Source organism: Populus alba, chromosome 4 (assembly GCF_005239225.2).
Source record: "Populus alba chromosome 4, ASM523922v2, whole genome shotgun sequence".
Lineage (NCBI taxonomy): Eukaryota > Viridiplantae > Streptophyta > Magnoliopsida > Malpighiales > Salicaceae > Populus > Populus alba.
Window position 1 is genome coordinate 16,475,338 of NC_133287.1, and position 18,860 is coordinate 16,494,197.

The 18,860-nt window shown below is 35.1% G+C and overlaps 2 protein-coding genes and 1 pseudogene across 2 annotated transcripts; 2 read left to right on the top strand and 1 right to left on the bottom strand.

Moving 5' to 3' along the window:
* The first annotated feature begins 1,237 nt into the window (after window positions 1-1,237).
* LOC118039793 (4-hydroxy-3-methylbut-2-enyl diphosphate reductase, chloroplastic-like) lies at window positions 1,238-4,455 on the top strand (annotated as a pseudogene).
* A 235-nt stretch (window positions 4,456-4,690) lies between these two features.
* Window positions 4,691-7,244, top strand: LOC118039796 (transcription termination factor MTEF1, chloroplastic). The gene is made up of 2 exons (XM_035046591.2): window positions 4,691-6,408; window positions 7,105-7,244. Exon 1 carries the CDS (start codon window positions 5,559-5,561, stop codon window positions 6,399-6,401), a length of 843 nt encoding a protein of 280 aa, XP_034902482.1. The 5' UTR covers window positions 4,691-5,558; the 3' UTR covers window positions 6,402-6,408; window positions 7,105-7,244.
* LOC118039792 (uncharacterized) lies at window positions 6,553-15,746 on the bottom strand. Its single transcript, XM_035046590.2, has 23 exons — window positions 15,534-15,746; window positions 15,087-15,418; window positions 14,885-14,988; window positions 14,509-14,577; window positions 14,239-14,299; window positions 13,892-14,031; window positions 13,577-13,766; window positions 12,903-12,964; window positions 12,459-12,547; window positions 11,363-11,435; window positions 11,205-11,264; window positions 10,797-10,943; window positions 10,639-10,677; window positions 10,484-10,521; window positions 9,793-9,879; window positions 9,531-9,696; window positions 9,255-9,332; window positions 8,845-8,981; window positions 8,373-8,449; window positions 8,136-8,205; window positions 7,886-7,951; window positions 7,195-7,342; window positions 6,553-6,953 (listed from the first exon to the last, which is right to left on the bottom strand). Exons 1-22 carry the CDS (start codon window positions 15,597-15,599, stop codon window positions 7,208-7,210), a joined length of 2,286 nt encoding a protein of 761 aa, XP_034902481.1. The 5' UTR covers window positions 15,600-15,746; the 3' UTR covers window positions 6,553-6,953; window positions 7,195-7,207.
* Between the last annotated feature and the right edge of the window lie 3,114 nt (window positions 15,747-18,860).

Below are 18,860 nucleotides of genomic sequence, written 5' to 3' on the forward strand. Positions count from 1 at the left end.
GATTTTGCGTCACCAACCTCTCTTTGAATCAGAAATAAATGAATAAAAAAATATGAGGTCTTTTTCTACATTTTACATACACATATTTCTTTCATATCAAATAAAATATGTATGGCATAATTTCTTTCTAACCCTTCTGCTTAACGAAAAGTCAATCAATTTCCTGTTCTCCACGTTTCATCTTTCATACATCACACAGAGCTAATTTTTCTTATTTCATGTTTAATATCATAAATCTCAATTCAGATTTATCAAAATTATATACAGAGAGTAGATCCTCAGAAAATATATTTATTGAGAGGGGTAATTATAAATCTTAAATGGGACTAGTTTCATCTTTTTAAAAAATATAAATATATCCGAGTAAAAAAAATAAAATTATATACCGAGAGTCAAGGTAATTCTCACTTAAATATTCACAGTTATGAAAAATGTAAGGTTCCGTTAGATGCATATTCAGGTCACCCAGCTACGAAAGAAATGGAGTGGAAAAGCTGGGGGTGAGAGAAAAAAAATTAATTGATCGAATAAATCAAACCGATAATAAAAATTAATTATATATATAATAATAATAATAATAATAATAATAATAAATAATAATAATAATAATAATAATAAAAAACTTCATTTGATTTGATTTTTTTTTGGTTTAAAACTAAATCAAAACAAAAAAAATACTCATTTCTAAGAAAAGCTTTTTCAAGAAAACTGAATTTGACAATGAAACGAATATATGACAAAAACAAAATTCAAAAACCGAATTTAATACATAAATTTGAAGGGAATTTGTACAAATTAAAAGTTGTTTAGAACTAATTATTTATTATAATTAAATTGTGTTTGATTTGAATTCAATTTATAAATAAATTTAATTTACATGTTTAGAAAAATAAAATTCAATTCATTTTATTTTCTATATTATTCTTATTATTTTTTATTTTATTTTTTCAAAGATATTGAAAAAATAAAAAGGCTAGATAGATTTTTTTAAAATTATTTATAATATTAATTTTTTTATTTTTATGATTTAGAGATTAAATTTATTTTTTATTAAAATCTTTAAATTAAACTTTATTCAAAGGGTAAAAAACATGCTGTGTAACTTTTTTTTCTGTTGTCAACCACGTGTTTTGACTTACAGACTTAACCATAAAATGCCGATACCTGCCCACAAAACGACAATCCAAACCCTCCCTCCAAAATTTAAAAAACATAAAACTCAAGAAATAGAAGAACCCGAAAACAGCATGGATGATGATGGATCGCGAGATCGTGTAGGCTTTACCATAAATCCTCTCTATTATAAAAGCGCACCACCGGTGCACACTCCACACTCTTCGCTAACGTACGCCACTCTCACTCTCACCAATCTCCACCATGGCTATCTCACTCCAACTCTGCCGCGTACCTCTCCGCTCCTACTTTTCCTCCGACAATCGCGTACCTCCCCGCCGCCGTATAACCACCGTGTTTGTCCGCTGCACCGGCGGTGATGGCTCAACTTCTTCAGACTCTTCGGAGTCTGGATTTGACGCCAAAGTGTTCAGACATAACCTGACAAGAGGCAAGAATTATAATCGCAGAGGCTTTGGTCACAAAGAAGAGACTCTTAAACTCATGAATCGCGAGTACACCAGTAAGTTATCTTAAGAAAAATAAAATCTGAACAATTAATTAAAGGACGTGCAAGACCTGAATTGCGAGTGATTGTTTTTGGAATTTTGAATTTGTAGGTGATATAATAGAGATGTTGAAGGAGAATGGAAATCAGTATACATGGGGAAATGTTACAGTCAAATTAGCAGAAGCTTATGGATTTTGCTGGGGAGTAGAGCGAGCTGTTCAGATTGCTTACGAAGCCAGAAAACAGTTTCCAGATGAGAAGATTTGGATTACTAATGAGATTATTCACAATCCGACTGTTAATAAGGTGTTATAAGTCTTCAATTCTTCTTTTTTTCCTTTTAATTTGGTTAATCCGAGCAGTATAGAGCTGAATTGAGGCAGTGAAGCTATTTTTGATAAAAAAAAAATGTTTCTTGTGATTCCATGTTTTAGGAATAAATTGTGAATGGTTAGTGATGGTGCTGTGTTTTATTGTTGTGGCAGCGGTTAGAGGAGATGGAAGTTGAAAACCTTCCTGTTGAGGAAGGGAAGAAACGGTTTGAAGTTGTAAATGGTGGTGATGTCGTGATTTTGCCTGCTTTTGGAGCGGCGGTGGATGAGATGTTTACTTTGAGCAACCAAAATATACAAATTGTTGATACAACTTGCCCTTGGGTGTCTAAGGTATGTTTGAGATGGGGTTTTTATCTGTAAGATTAGTTTATTGCTTGTAATTCTTTGGTTTTCTATGTCGATTATATGTGTGTATTTTGATGACATATGTATTATGACTTGAAATTTTGTGAAGGTTTGGAATGCTGTTGAGAAGCAGAAGAAGGGAGACTATACTTCAATTATTCATGGGAAATATGCTCATGAGGAAACTGTAGCAACTGCTTGTGAAGAATATGAAAGAGGTATGCTCCAAATAATAGCGGTGGCTAGTTTCCTTTCTTCTTTTAGTATATTAGAAAATCCTAGAATGTTCTTTCAGCATGTTAATCACGACTCTCAAGAATATAGGAAGTGCTGCGCATTATCCTTTTTTCTTTTTTTTTCTTTTTTTAAAAATGCAAAAATTCTGAGAAGTTTGTACGTGATTCAGGCAATGTATGCGTGTGATTAAGTTCTTGGGGGTGGAATTAATGGATCTAGCTCAACCAGAGAGGAATTTCTGGAGGTAAAGCTTTTGTTTTAAATTTAATTTATTTTATCGGATACTACACAAAATTCTAAGATATTCGTTGGCTTGCTTGCAGAAATTTAAGAATGCAGTTTCCAAGGGGTTTGATCCTGACAGCTACCTGGTTAAAGTTGGCATTGCAAATCAAACTACAATGCTCAAGGGAGAAACAGAAGAGATTGGTAAGTTTTAGTTATGCTAAGCCATTCTATCTTTTCCTCGGAAATTGCCACCATTGATACTCAATTGATTGATTTTCCTATACTTGACAGGGAAATTGGTCGAGAGGACCATGATGCGCAAGTATGGAGTGGAAAATATAAATGATCACTTCATAAGCTTCAACACCATTTGTGATGCTACTCAGGTGATTCTTTCTTCTATTCTGATGATTCTACTTGTTCAGCTTTTCATTAGAGTTCTGCGAAAATCTTAGCATTTGATGGTCTTATCTGGCTTACTTCTTTTTACTATTTATGGAATTGAAATTCAAAGGGTGCTTTTCCTATCCCCTTCTCCATCTATAACCATATCATAATTTCAAGATTGGCCAGCATTTAAACACTTCGAACCTTGACTTTCCCTTTTCTGAAGGAGAAGAGGTTAGAGACAAGGAAAGAATGTTACAAATTAACTAAAAGCAAAGTTTCTTTTATGATAATTGTTTTGGTTCATGTTTTTTTATCTGATATTTACACAAGCTTCGATCTTTTGTTCAATGTGCAGGTGCGACAGGATGCAATGTATAATCTGGTGGAGGAAAAGTTGGACCTTATGTTGGTCGTTGGTGGTTGGAACTCAAGTAACACCTCCCACCTTCAAGAAATTGCTGAGCTCCGTGGAATTCCTTCATACTGGATTGACAGTGAACAGAGGATAGGCCCAGGAAACAGAATAGCTTATAAGTTGAATGTAAGTGCAACTGCTCGTAATTCCCTTTCTTTAACCAAATTTATTTCTCATTTCATTTGACTTCTTATTTATTTATCCCTGGATAGCATGGGGAGTTGGTTGAGAAAGAGAACTGGCTTCCAGAAGGTCCCATTACAATTGGTGTGACATCAGGTGCCTCTACACCAGACAAGGTAATTATGCTGCAATCGTCCTTTCTCCATCTGTTGCTTTTGTAATTTTTATTTTTTTCTTCCGTTGACACGCGATTTTGCTTCCAAACTTTGAGATGACGGCATTATAGGATTCCCATTCCTGCAAACCATGTGAATCGTCACGTTTCCTGTTGTGCTAAATGTTATTTATATCACATACCTGGTGTTGGATGTTTGTAAAAAAGCTAATATTATTTATCATCTAAATCAATTTCTATCAGGTTGTTGGAGAAGCCCTTGTCAAGGTGCTCGGCATCAGCGGCGAGGAAGGCTCGCAGCTAGCATGAGTTGAATCGGTGTATATATACAGAAGCATTTGAGAGCGCCAGGCAGATAATCTATCGTTTAACACAGGATCAATGTATCAGCAAAAAGAGGTTAGCAAAGATCCATATATATATTACCTTTCCATGAACTTGAGTTCTTGAGTCGAGCTCACAACGTTAGCCATATATATAGAGGTTGCAGTGGTAAAACAGTGCCGAGTGAAGCCTCTTAACGACTATTCTTCTTCCACAAGGAGGAGACCTCTTACGTGATAATATAACATATTTTTGTTTATTTGTGAAGTTGGGGTTTGAGTTTGATAGTTTTGGAGTAAGGAGATGTGGTTTGAGAAAATGGGGTTGAACAGAGATGGGTCTGGGTTTCCATTAATGGAAGTTTTGCAGCTCTTTTGCCCCCAAAATATATTTAATTGGCGAACATAATGAAAAAGTTTTACACAAGTTGTTTTCATTAAAAATCATTAAAAAAAATAAAATGATTTCATTGTTTACTTAGTTTGAAGAAGATCAACAAACCATAATCTCCACAAGCCTCTCCCATACTACTATTCTAACTTCTGTATCTGCTTGTTCCCTCTCCCCATCAGATCCCACAAGCTTTAAAGAAAAACAAAAGCTTCAACTTTGGGGAAAGAACAAAATGACTTATCGATGAAAATCTGGACACAGTTTTTCTATTTATCCAATGAACAGAAACGTGCTGTCCTGTCATAAATGATGAAGCTGATAAGAACCAGCAATCACAAAATCCCAAGTAACCTTGACCTCAATGGCCTTTCTTCAGGGGTAAATTCAAAGGATTCATACACTACAATACCAGGGTTGCTGGAATGGAATAGCAGGATCATTTAAAAAGCAGGAAGGTTGGATTGACTCTCGTATTTCCATTTCTCTGTTAGCCAAGCAATATAACTAGATGGATAACAATCCGTCCATTCTTCCTCCCCCTCCCCCTCCTCCTCCCACTTTACCCATCCATCTTCAGGCTATTCATCCGTCCGAGTAACATATAGCCTAAATATGTTAGTGTTTGATCTCTTTAATTACTAGATGAGGTTGGAAAGTGGTTTGGGGACATTTTGCCATCAAGCTGTTGGTGCCGGAAAACTCACTGTGAAAGGAAGGGTGGCAGAGATCTAAATCAAATTGCTTTAGATATTTGTGTAAGAAACAAAACGATGAAACCAGAGAGTTAGTTATTAAGGTTAGGGGTTCATGACATGTAGCTATAGGCCACCGGTTTTTCTCTTATGTACCTAATAGAAGAGAAAAAACAGTGGCCTCCTTATCTTCTCGTAATCCAAATAACAGCCATACAAAACTCTCACTCACTTTCGGTTTCAGTTAGTTAACTCGCTCCCAAAAACCCCCAGAACCATGCTTTACTCTCTCTCCCTGCCATCCTCCTCTCCCTCCTATCCACCGGCGAAACCCCTTAAACCCCGTCATCTCTCTCCCTCTCCCCACCCTTCCCATTATATCAAATTCCGCACAGCTCACCATGAAAACCTCAGGTACCTCAAAGCCATTGGTGTTATTGGTCCCAACAGCAAGTCTCGCCAATTCCCTACCCCTGATGCCATATCTCACATCCTTGCCACCCTCAAATTTTTTGAGTCCAAAGGCTTTTTGGAGACCGACTTTGCCAGGCTCACATTTCTATGCCCGGAACTTTTATCTCTCAACTTTGACATCACTGACGTTGAGCCTGTGTTCCAATTCTTGACCGACGATTTACATGCTTCTGTTCAAGAATCGAGGGGTTTGGTCATCAAGTGCCCTCGACTACTCTTCTCTGATGTGGAATATTTCCTTAGGCCTACTCTTAATTACCTGAGGCAATTAGGGGTGAATAAGTTAAATGTTCCTAGTAATTTGAATGCGCATCTTTTGAACATCCGCGTAGAGCAAATGCAAGTGAGGTTCGAGTTTTTAAGAAGCATAGGTTTTTCACATGATGAGGCTGTAAATATTTGTGGAAGATTGCCTGCAATATTTGGGTACAGCATTGAAAACAATCTCAGACCCAAAGTTGAGTACTTAGTGGATGAGATGAAGAGGAGTTTGGATGAGCTGAAGGAGTTTCCTCAATATTTTGCTTTCAGTTTGGAAAAGAAGATAATGCCAAGGCACTTGCATCTGAAGAGAAGGAATGTCAAGATCAAATTGAACAGGATGCTGTTGTGGAGTGATGGAAGATTCTATGGAAAATGGAAATGATGATTTGGTATGCAATTTCAGAACTTGTTCTTGGTTGCGCTTTAGGCCAATTTACTGCCTCTTGTCACTTCATGAATGCGTAGAGTTCATATTTTTCTAGTTTTCGCATTCACATGTAGATAAATCCTCAAACATGCAAGTATTACCTGGATAATCATAAGAAGGAACGATTAAATTAAATAACTTTGGTTTTCTGGAGATCATAGGATAGTAATGCAGAATGAAGGGCAGAAATTCTGTGAAAAACCAAATCGATCAGAGTTCATCTGCTTTGGCCTTCCAATTTCAATAGAGATATGATACAATACGGGGTGTCAAGTAGTGCAGTTACCGTGAAACTTCCTCCTGTAAACTAAATTTTGCATTAAATCCCCAGAGGCCTCGTTGTATGCATACATGAGGACATCATATTTGTCAAACAATTGATCGATTCACTGGATCAGTGTTATCATCTTCATATGGCGTGACCCAGATTTCATCCAATGTAAGGTCAAATCAATTTCCTAGCTGTTGATCCTTTCAAGAACTTCTGGCTTTTGTTTTTTCCCAGCCCTGCACACATGGAAAAAAATATGCAAGTCCTAGGTGAATAGCAGAATTGAGATTTCTATCAATTATGTACTCTTAAATGCTACGCTAGTTCTGTACCCTGCTGCAATTTATCTTGCTAATGCATGGCAACCAATCCATCTATGCTATGCAGAAAGGAATACTGGCTTGCAGGCAACCAAGTCTGTCTCCATCTTCTTGAATAAAACATCTATTTTAATACAGGTTTGAAAAAAGTGCTTACCTCAAACCAACATTCAGATCTGTTTTGTTAGCAATTCAATGTCAGCTCCAACTTCAGCAATTTTGGCTTCTTTAGAAGCCTTGGCCGTTTTCGCCACATTCTCAACGTCAAAGTCCAAAGCGATTCTTTTCACCAGACCATCAAGCATCTGTGTTGGGAATAAATCAAAATTTAACTAAATAAACAGTAGGCAGTCTGCAAGAACTCCTATAGTCTGATATATGAAGCAACGAAGTTCACCTTGATATCTGTTTTTCAACAATGCAAGTGTACAGCTCTCACTATTAAAACTCCACAAGTAACTGGTCTTAACTAACTGCACTCTTTTAAAATCTTCATTTCTCTTAACATGTTATCTTACTCGAAATTCAAAGTTCATAATTCATGTTAATTGCCTCGTTGGATGAGTAAGAGAAAATGTAGTAGATAAGCAATAAACATTATGAAGACTGTAAACATTTTGAAATTCATTTACTACATATTGCAGATCAAGATGCTACCATGGTATACAAGAAAAATATCATTTCATCATGACATACACAAACAAATAAAAGGTTTATTTGGAAAAAAAACCCTTTCTCAATCAATTTGCTAATATTTGACAAAGGGAAAAAAATGCCAGCTGCATTAAAAAAAATCAGAAAGTTTGAAAAGTAATTCAATGAGTTTACGTAGAGAGGGTGAGATATACCAGCGATCCAATGGCAACTAAAGCCCGGAATTTCGAGTCAACTTCGATATTTTCCTCTTCCACAATCTGTAGGGAAGAAATAACACCTATTTGTCAAGATCGGTAACTCTGCATCTATGACCCTTCTCTGAAAATCCCAATGGAATGCTACATAGCCATTCATCATATTGCAATCTAGAATAAAATCAGGATAGAACATGCAAAGCATGACCATTTCCAAAAGGGTTGGAAATAAATGAGTAAAACATACCTCAAGAGCTGCTGAAAGAACTTGTGATTGACCTTCATGATCTTTCTTTTCAATCAACAGCACAGCATAACTGTGAAAACAAATTGCAGCATAGACAGAGGAAGGGCAAAGATATGTGCGTCAATACTAATAAAAGAATAAAAACAATATTATAAATCTATGAACTGACGTGGTAAGTTATTAAAACTGCAAGTGGGGAAAAATTGTGTTAAGGTATACAGATGAGAAAATGCTCACTTGAGTATCATGGTAGCATAAGACAACTGCAAGTTCTTATTAGGAGATGAATAACAACTTGAAAAAGCATCAAGAATCTGCAACATCAGTAAAAAAAAAAAAAAAAAAAGAAAAAAGAAATTATTGCAGCACATGCAATTGAAAAACAAACATGTGAGTGCAAAGTTCTCAGTATGACAAGTTGCAACAAGGTTATGACATACACAGATCCATAAAGCCAGTGATCAATTGAACAAAGGCCAAGAAGCATATAAGTTTATAACTCTTAATGCCTAGCAGCCCATTATAATACCAGATGCCACATTAAGGCCACAGGTCTCTAAAGAAATAACAATTCAGGGTCTTTAACGACAATGCTTATCCAGGCCTTTAGGTCCAAATCATCCCCTGGGTAACGGGTCAGGGTCACTTGTCACTGGTTATTTTTATCAAGTTCCTATATGTAACTTTGATCCAAGAAAAAATTTTTTACCTCACTGCGATGCTTTTGAAGCCAGTAATGATAGCGCAAATTCTTGAAAAGATTAGTCACAACACGGGTGCCCGTTAAAAGGTTTGGAGGAAGTGGAGGATTTGTTACCACTCTCTTGATCATTTCCATCAACGTATCTGACAGCAAATATTGTCCATAGTAAACATCAAACCTAAACAAAATTCTATTACAATCATAACTAAAATTTGTTCCACAATTAAAACTAGCACATTTGCAGAATCATTTCATATCAGGACAACCTACACCAGAATCACTAGCCATCTTTCCTCATCATCCACTCCATCCAAGATTTAGTCAGTAAAAATAAGATCAGAAAAAAGAAAGATAATATTTTTTTATGCAATCAGGTTTCTCAACTAGAACAAAAATAGAGTTACATCTCAAGGTACCGTTTTCATCTTCAACGTTCTTGAGAAGGACTGTTGCCCCATCTGGGTGTAGAACAAGCATCCTCAAAATATCGATAACTGAAACAAAATAATAGACTCAAGTGAGCAGAGTTTATGTACTCATGTATACAGAAGGAAAAAACTCAACAGTGGTAACAAAGCGAGAATCAATGTTATGTATAGCATTTTACATGAGTGGCATGCATATATTAACTGCTATTTTTGAAGAATTTTCAAAATATCCTGGGAGGTTCACAATCAAGAGCATGTACTGACCTGGAAATATCATAGCCAGAGGCCAAGATTTTAGGAGTTTAAGCAGCAAAGCAATGTCAGCATCTGCAAATTTACTAGTGTGATAATGTGATGTGTCCTTCAAAATTTTTACAACTGCACTCAATCTTGATATCTCAAGCTCCGACAAAGACAGGTTCTTTTTGTCCTTCAAAATGTTAACAGTATAAATTCAAGAAACGAATATAAGAAAATTAACATCAAATTGATGAAACAGAAAACCAATAATTGTAAAATAACCTACAGAATCAGAAAGCAAAGAATTGTTGAACTCTGTAAGCTTTTTCAGGATCCCTTCAAATTGAGCCACGTCAAAAACAAGCATTCCTTTCTGGAAATGAAATGGTAAAAAATTAAGAATTGAAAAGACCAGTAGCAAAATTCTATTTAACTAAACTCAGCATCACAAAAAAATTAAGACAATCAATACATAAAGAGTATTTAATCTGAAAAGAGTTGAGCAATAATGTGCTCCAAACAGTTAATATAATATCATCAAATTTCATTGGAGGACTGATTTAGCTATTCTGCATCCTGTCTAGTTTGTATCTGACCTACCTAGTTCTACCTATTCCTTTCTAAAAGTACCCAAACCCTAATTAATGAAAAGCACAAAATTAATGCATATAAAATAACGCTCATCTATCATCAAGAAGCAAACTACCAGAGGCTTCCTAAGTTCTAAGCTAGAAGCTATTTGGGCAGGTAAGTCGTGAAACACTGCCAACAGGATAAAAGATACAAGTCTAGCATAGTGCATAAAGTTTTCTTAGTTGAATAGAGTTGTAGACAACAATAAGGGTAGAAATTGATAAAATAATAAATGCAAAATGCTATAATCCCTAAAAATAAAACCCATGATTACCTAAGATTCCTAAATTGGCAGTATAGAAATACAACACAAACCTTTCAAATAAGAGCCTTTACAAGCATACCTTGGGAACATGTTTGAAACTCGGTTTCACTGAAACCTCTGTTGCATAAACAAGAAAGATCATAAATTCAGGCCATGCTTTACGAAATTAGCTAAATCCCAAGGTAAATGCTAAGATAAATATTAAGTTGTTTTTTCAGGTCAATGTATACATACCAGACATGCTAGAAGATCCTCCGGGTATATAAGCATTTGCTGAAATATTAAAAAAGAAGAAGAAGAAATTCACATCATATGAAAACAGAGTTGGGGACTGCACACCTTACCAGTTACAGATAGCTACATGTATCATACCATAATGAAATTATACTTACAGCCAGTGTATGGGTCACGGAATGATGAATTAAGTGCAACGCCACCTTGGCCAGAATTTTGGAGTATAAACTCTACAATCTGTTGACGATAGGCAAGAGGAAGATTCTCCTTGAGAAGCCACTTGTCAGCAGTCGGATATGGATTATCTGGAAACATCTCAACCACTTATCTCAGTATGCCTAATACATTTTCTGTACGCATATAATTAAGTCACACATTCTACAACTGTTATTCTAAAAACAACATAGAAATACACTCAGTTAAGCATTTTGAGTTGCTTTCTTAGTTAAGCATTTTTTCCCAAGAGATTCTCTCCAAGAACCAAAAGTAAGGAATAAAAGAACTCTCAGAGAAAACAAGGCCATCCACAACCATTAAAAGGCAGAAAAGTTGGGGAAGAAATTTACCAGATAGATTGTATGGCAACTTACGAATAGGCTCTCCATCACCAATATCAACATCAAACACTGATAACAAGATTATATAACAATCAAGATAAAAGTAAGGTAAATTTCAAAGGAGAAAGGAAAATGAGGCTTAGAGCAGCTGATAACTAGATGCTGACCATAATCATATTCAATTCCATCAAGAACAGGCCGCTTCATGCCATCATCTGGTCCGTCAACAACTTCTCCAATCTGAAAATGGATGAGAGATAACAAAACATGAGCAATACGACAATAAAAAGAAATAAATTTCCAGAAGTAACAAGAGAAAAGAAGCACAATCTGTCAACCAAGGCATCCCCTAAGTCGTCCTTCCTTCTCATTGCAACGACATCAAATCCATTCCTTCATGATACATACATAATTGGAGAAGCTAAAGCCACCAGATAGTTTTAATTCTCCTTGGAGAAGATATATGATTATGACCATATGTGGTTGCTTAAAACCCACTGTACTTAACAACTCAATTGCTTCTAGAAACTTCATTTCCTTGTGTTTGTTCTCATCTTTGAAAGATGACAACACCTTAAAACACCATGGTCATTCATTCCTTAATCACATAATGGAAGGGGCATCAAATCCATGAACTTCATGATACATACATAATGGGAGAAGCTAAAGCCACCAGTTAGTTTTAATTCTCCTTGGAGAAGATACATGTTTACAACCATTTGTGATTGCTTAAAACCCACATTACTTAACAACTCAATTGCTTCTAGAAACTTCATTTCCTAGTGTTTGTTCTCATCTTCAAAAGATGAAATCACCTTAAACCACTAAGGTCATTCATTCCTTCATCACATAATGGAATGGATTTTTCAATTAATCAGTCAATGACCACCATATGAATTGCATCTGTCTAAATCAATGTCATGCATGGAAATATCATGTGAAAACAAATGAGATAAACAAAGGGGGCTGAGAACATAAATTGAAGCAAAGGATGTTTATTTGTCGAAGAATAAATTATTTTATATAGCACAGGAATATTATATACTACAAGAAAAGAAAATTCTTCATAGTACAAATAAGCATGAATTCTTTTCAAATTGAGAATGCACAGCATCAACTCAATTTAGCTTGGGTAGAATGTATACGGACAATGCTTTCTGAGCAAAAAGGAACATGAACAGCATAGACATAAATATGCCTTGAATGATAAAATGAGCACGGAAGAACTTGCTGGAAAAACAGTAAGATGAAACTAATTGTTACTTTATCCCACTTCTGTTCCCTCAAATTCCAAGCATATGCTACACCGTTGTCCCCTTCTCTGACGATTTTGGTCTGCCCATCACTGGTTCCTGATCATAAGATAATTACAATACATTACTTAATTAGCAATTTCCAACAGAGATTAGGCAACATTTCCACCCATAACTCGCACAAAATACACTGAATTTAATATAACTAGGTAGAAACACAGTCAGGTACCACCAGAATTTTATTTTCTTGTCACTGATGCAATTATCCAGACACTGGTATTGACTTATATATTGATTGATACAAGTAAAGGCCATGGCTCTGCAATTTTAAGTCCAGCGCAATTGTCTGCTATTCACAATTGATTTTCATGACAACTAGCCATAGCTTCATCAAAAAATAGAATTTCCAAGATAATTAAGATAAATGTTTCTGGAGGGTCTATTGAAGCCACACCTGGAATCTGTAAAGCCTCAAGGCCTGGTAAATCTTCCAATTTCAATCCCCCAACCCTCTTCCTGACAGAAACAATTTGCAACATGAATCAGCATTGACAAGCATTATAAAGAAACCGACATTAGCATGATCCAGAAGGAGAATCAACTTCCACACATCATAAAACTATGAAAAGAAGTGCAGGAATACATATATTTCAAGAATTAATGAGCTCGGAAATTCTATTAATCATGAAATAGACTGAGATTTGCTAGAAGTAGACATATTTTTTCTTAGTCTTTTTGGAGCTTCACAGCTAACAAATTCAAACTTAGGCTGTAAGTTAGTAGATATATCATGAAATAGACTGAGAATTGCTAGAAGTAGATATATTTTTTCTTAGTTTTTTTAGCTGTTTCACAGTTAAAAAAAATTCAACTTTGCTAGAAATGGATACATTTCTTTCTTAGTCTTTTTGGTGCTTCACAGTTAACAAACTCAAACTTAGGCTGTAAGTTAGTAGATATATCATTGTGGTTCACAGCTCACAATTACCCATTAAGTAACTAACATACCATACAAACAACAACAGAAACTCATTAAACATTGATCCAAGACAGTATAGAAGTCCACATTTTAACAATAGAAAGTGCAGAAGTATGCATGACTTGCTGGCAAATAATGCATGAATATACCTGCTTAATTTGTATTGAGAAAGTTGGGAAACATATGAGTCAAGATCTACTGGGTCCGCAATCCTCTCCTGATGTGAAGTCCAAATACGTACTACTCCATCTGAGCATGCTGTCACAATATCACCATTTTCCAAGAATTTGACATCCCAAACACAACCAGGATGCTCTATGCTCTGAACACAGACTCCATCTGCAACATGAAAATGATTTCACAAGTAAATAACATTTCAAAGACATGATCAATTCGGTTGCAATGCCCAAATCCCCAGCATCTGAGATTACATGAGTAGAAGAACAACCAATAGAAGCAGTCACCTTTCCAAATCTTTGCTGACCAATCTTCACTACCACTAACAATTAGTCCAGACACATGTGAATCAACTGAATAGACAATCGAAGCATGGCCAACCATCTCCATCAATACTTGGCCAGTTAAAGCCCATAATCTGATGGAGCTGTTGCAATGAAAATACTATAGCAGTCAACGGCCATTTATGCAAAAGACAATGAGGGTTGTTCATTAAAAATGAATAACGAAGGAAGTCTAGGGAATCCTTATTTATAAACTGCAATAACTTTGGCACTATCCATCATCTCCTAAGCCAAACATAAAGCAGAACCATTGCATTATAAAACAGAAATAAATGAAACTGACTGCTCACCCATCATGTGATGCAGAAAGAATACCCACTCCATGCATCTTTGCTATGCCTCTTACTGTATCTACAGAGTTCACAAGTATAAGCCAAATTGAGCCTAAATTAGAATATTGACCAACAAGCCATCTTATTTCTTGGTACAGAGAACAGATATTGAACAAAGTGGGGCTGCAAAATTCTCCAAAACCATTTCATTATTTAAAGGTAAACATAAACGTACAACAGATGAGCAACAAGGCATGTGGGAAAAGAAGAGCAGGGGGCAAACCCAACCTGAGTGCCCTGCAAAAGTGTGTAAGCATGTCCTCCCTTTCCAAAGTTTTAAAGTTGTGTCAGTTGAACCTGCATTGTCATGGAAAGAAAAGTCAAGTTGTTGGTTTAGTGTTTGGCACACAAAAACCAAACCATTGAATCGATGTATTTGAATATGAAATGGAGAACGATTACGAGTTCGAATTAATAATGGAAAGATTAGGAAAAACACTTCCAACACACAGATACAGGCCAGCACAGATCATAAAACTAAAATTTTAATCCTGAATGAAGAGGTGAGGGACCCCGAGCGAATGCGTCTTCTAAACCCGCACTCATATTTTTCACTCAAGGTAATGTAACTAAGATTCCACAAAAAGATAGGCAGAAAATATACCTGTAACAAGCTCGCCGGACGGCAGCTTAATAATCGCTTGGATCGCAGACTTATGAGCCTCCCAAGACTCAACAACTTTACCTTTCCTCCATCTCCTCAAAGAACTACAACAACAAAAGGAATCCATAATAATCACAAAAAAAGAAAAGGCCAAAATTTAGATCATCTATCAAGGCGAAGACACACAAAATAATAAGCTTACCAATCAATGGAGGACGAAACAATATCTTCATCATCCAAAACAACACCGGTAACTTGCAATTGATGACCACTCAAGCTATGGACTTTCTCTCCATTACTCAAATTCCAAACAAAAACCATCGTATCCATTCCACCAGACACGATCGCGCCTTCTGAGAACACTTCATTCGGCGGAATCCACGCCAATGGTCCCACAAAACTCGAATGCCCTAGCAGAGTTTTTGATAATTCAAACTTGCGTTTGTCAGTTGGGTCGGGCACCCAGTACCTCACCGTTTTGTCCCTCGATGACGTCGCTATTCCCGCATTTCCGCAAACACAAATCCCGCGTGCCTGCGAGTGAGTAGATAAGTTAATCAAACGGACTTAATTTTAATTATATATATATATATATATATATATATATAGAGAGAGAGAGAGAGAGAGGGCGGGAGGGAGGGGTTGCTACGTCGTCTTCGTGACCGCGAAGCTCGTGGCTTAACTGATAAATTTTTAAGTCGATTTCCATGTCCATGATTTTGAGAGAGTTTTTAGAGAGCGGAGGTTTTATAGTTTAGAAGTAGAGGGAGAAGCAATTTGCCGTGTTGGACGATGAAGGGATCATGTCTTCATAAGCTTCCTGACTTCCGTTGGAAGTCAGAAGAAAGTGAATTCTGGTTTGGGTTCGTTGTGTTTTGACTTTCTTAAGTCCTTAAAGTTTTAATTTATTTCTACTTTGGTTCCTAAACTTCTTCGTTATTTCTTGCTTTTAATGGCAAGGCATTTTTGAAATAGATTTCACGCTCCAAAACTTAAGTTGTTTCCTTGAGATTTAAATATTTATGACCTTGATTATTATCTTAAGAATATTTTAAATATTTAATTAAAATAACATAAGAGGCGACTTAAAATTTGATCGTGTTTATTTATTATGTTTTATGATGCTTTGGATTTTATACATCAATAAATTTTTTTTGTTATGTCCTTGTATTTGTATTTAATTAAATTATTTCTATATTATTATGTATCTTATTATCACATTGCTGGTGGTATAGGTAATTAATGACATTATTATTATTATTATAGCAAAAAACTAAATGGTTTGAGGAAATTATTGTAGATCTAGAGAGTTTTTATTATGGATTGTAATAATAGTTTCACTTTCAATTTCTCATCTTTTCGCAAGTGGATAAATATTTCTTTGACTTTTTTCCACAAGAGTATTCGGGTTTTTTCAATTTCAAAGTATAGTCAAATAACGCTTTTAGCATCAGAAAAGAAAAGAAAAAACTTTGCTTTTGAGGGTATTTTGGTATTTTCACATAGATATTTTGTGTAATTAAGAAGACTTATGTTATTCAAAATTCCAGCACTACTAATAATAGTGATATTATAACTTGGCATGTTGGATTAAGAAATATTAAGCAAGATCGATTCCATAGATTCTCAAGAGTTGGTCTTTTAGGACCACTTACATAAAAGGAATAGCTCATCTGTGAGTATTGCCTTGCTGAAAAAGCAACTAAATTATCATTTGACAAAGCTAAAATAACAAGTAATTCATTACAGCTTATTCATTCAGACATTTATGACCTAATGAATGTGAGGGCATGACATGGTGCAAATTATTTCATCACATTTATAAATGATTTCACACGATTTGGTCATGTTTATTTGATCTTATATAATTTTAAAGCATTGGATTGCTTTATTCGATACACTAATATGATGAAGAATAAACTAAGTGAAAAATCAAAGCTTTAAGAACCGATCAAGGACATAATATCTATTTGAACCATTTAATATTTTTTTTTTTGTGATGAAAAAAGTATAACTCAACAGCTAATTATTCCTTATACTCTACAACAAAATGGTGTAGCAAAAGAAATGAATAAAACCCTATTTAACATGGTTAGGTTAATGATATCGTACGCTAACTTATCAATTTTCTTTAAGGAGATGCATTGTTGACTGCTACCTACATGCTTAATTGTGTTTCCCCATATGAATTATGGAATAACGAAAAACCTAATCTAGGTTATTTGCATCTATAGGGATGTTCACCTTATATTCACAATAATTCTTATAAATATGGGAAACTTGGTCTTAGGGGGAATAAGTGTATCTTTATGAGATAATTTGAACATTCTAAATGATTTGTTTTTATTGGTGAAAAAGCTGATGAAAGAATGACAGAGATTTAATCACGTGATGTTGTATTCTTAGAAAAGAATTTTCCAATGAAAAGTGAGGTTAATAAATATTTTCAATTATGTGAAATGAAAAATCTAGATTATGACATAACAAGCCATTCAGTAGAGGATTTAGAGGAAACGCTTAACCCTCTTTGAAACAGTGGGAGTGACATTTTGTTTATTTATACTCGTATGAAGAAATATTACAAGCAATCTCAACCTCGTAGAAGCATTCGTGAACTAAATCCTTGTCATTGATTTGAGATTGAGGGGGGAGTGTTCATGATTGCTCCACAAGATGATGAAGAGCTTAAAAACATTCAATTATGCTATGTCTGGTCATAAAGTAAGAGAATGGATTAAAGCTATGAAAGAAGAAATGAAGTCAATGAAAACTAATCAAGTATGAGATTTTGTTGATTTACTATCAGGACGAAAATCCATAGAAAATAAATGGGTTCTTAAAATTAAACATAAGATGGATGGATCAATAGAATGTTATAAGGCTTGACTAGTAGTGAAAGGTTACACTTAAGAAGAGGGAATTGATATGAAGATACATTTTCACAAGTTGTGAGAATTACTTCAGTTTGCCTCATTTTAGCTATAGTCACACATATGGACCTAGAGTTATACCGAATAGATGTTAGAACTGAATTTCTCAATGGAAAACTAAATGGGAAAATCTATATGAATCAGCCTTTATAATTCAAGACTAAAAGAAAAGAGCGCAAAATTTACAAGCTTAAAAGATCCATATATGGTCTTAAGCAAGCTTCTAGACAATGGAATATCAAATTTGATCAAGCTACCCTTAAAGATGGTTTTACAATGGTGGAAGAAGACCATTGCATGTATTTAAAACGTTCTAATAATAGTTTTATAATATTGTCCTTATATGTTGATGACATCTTAATAACTAGAAATAGCAAAAAGATGATTAATATTACTAAAAGGTGTTTATCATCAAACTTTAAAATGAAAGACATGTGTGAGGCCAGCTATGTTCCTGGTGTGAAAATCATAAGAGATCGTGCTAAAAGGCTTTCGGGTTTAACTCAAGAAACTTATATAAAAAAGATGTTATAGTGCAATCACATGCAAGATAGCAAACCAATGGACACCCTTGTTGATAAGAGCTTGAGCTTGAGCCGTGATATGTGTCTCAAGACTTTAGAAGAAAAGGAAAAAAAAATGTTTGGAGTACTTTATGTTGGTGTCATCGGTAGTTTGATGAATGTAATTATGTGCACATATCTCGATATATGTTATGCCGTTGGATTGGTTAGCTGATATTAATCAAACCTTAGTTAGAAACACTTGATGGCAGTTAAAAGGATTCTATGATATCTAAAAGGAACTTCAAATTACATGCTGTGTTACCGAGGAAAAAAAGACTTACAATTGATTGTTACTTTAATGTTGATTGGGGAGGAGATATCAACCAATCTAAATCAACTTCGGGATATGCTTTCTTGCTTAATGATAGTGCAATACTATGAAGGAGCATGAAACAATCTTGCATAACCTTATCTACTATAAAGGTTGGGTATGTAACTTGTTCCGTAGCAGCACAAGATGCTGTTTGGTTAAAAAAAATT

Coding starts and splice junctions, on each gene's coding strand:
- LOC118039796 (XM_035046591.2), top strand. CDS start 5,559: ATGCTTTACTCTCTCTCCCTGCCATCCTCCTCTCCCTCCTATCCACCG.
- LOC118039792 (XM_035046590.2), bottom strand. CDS start 15,599: ATGGACATGGAAATCGACTTAAAAATTTATCAGTTAAGCCACGAGCTT. Junction 12,548..12,902: donor TGAGGCTTTACAGATTCCAG/GTGTGGCTTCAA, acceptor TCTTATGATCAG/GAACCAGTGATGGGCAGACC. Junction 8,982..9,254: donor GAACGTTGAAGATGAAAACG/GTACCTTGAGAT, acceptor ATTTGCTGTCAG/ATACGTTGATGGAAATGATC.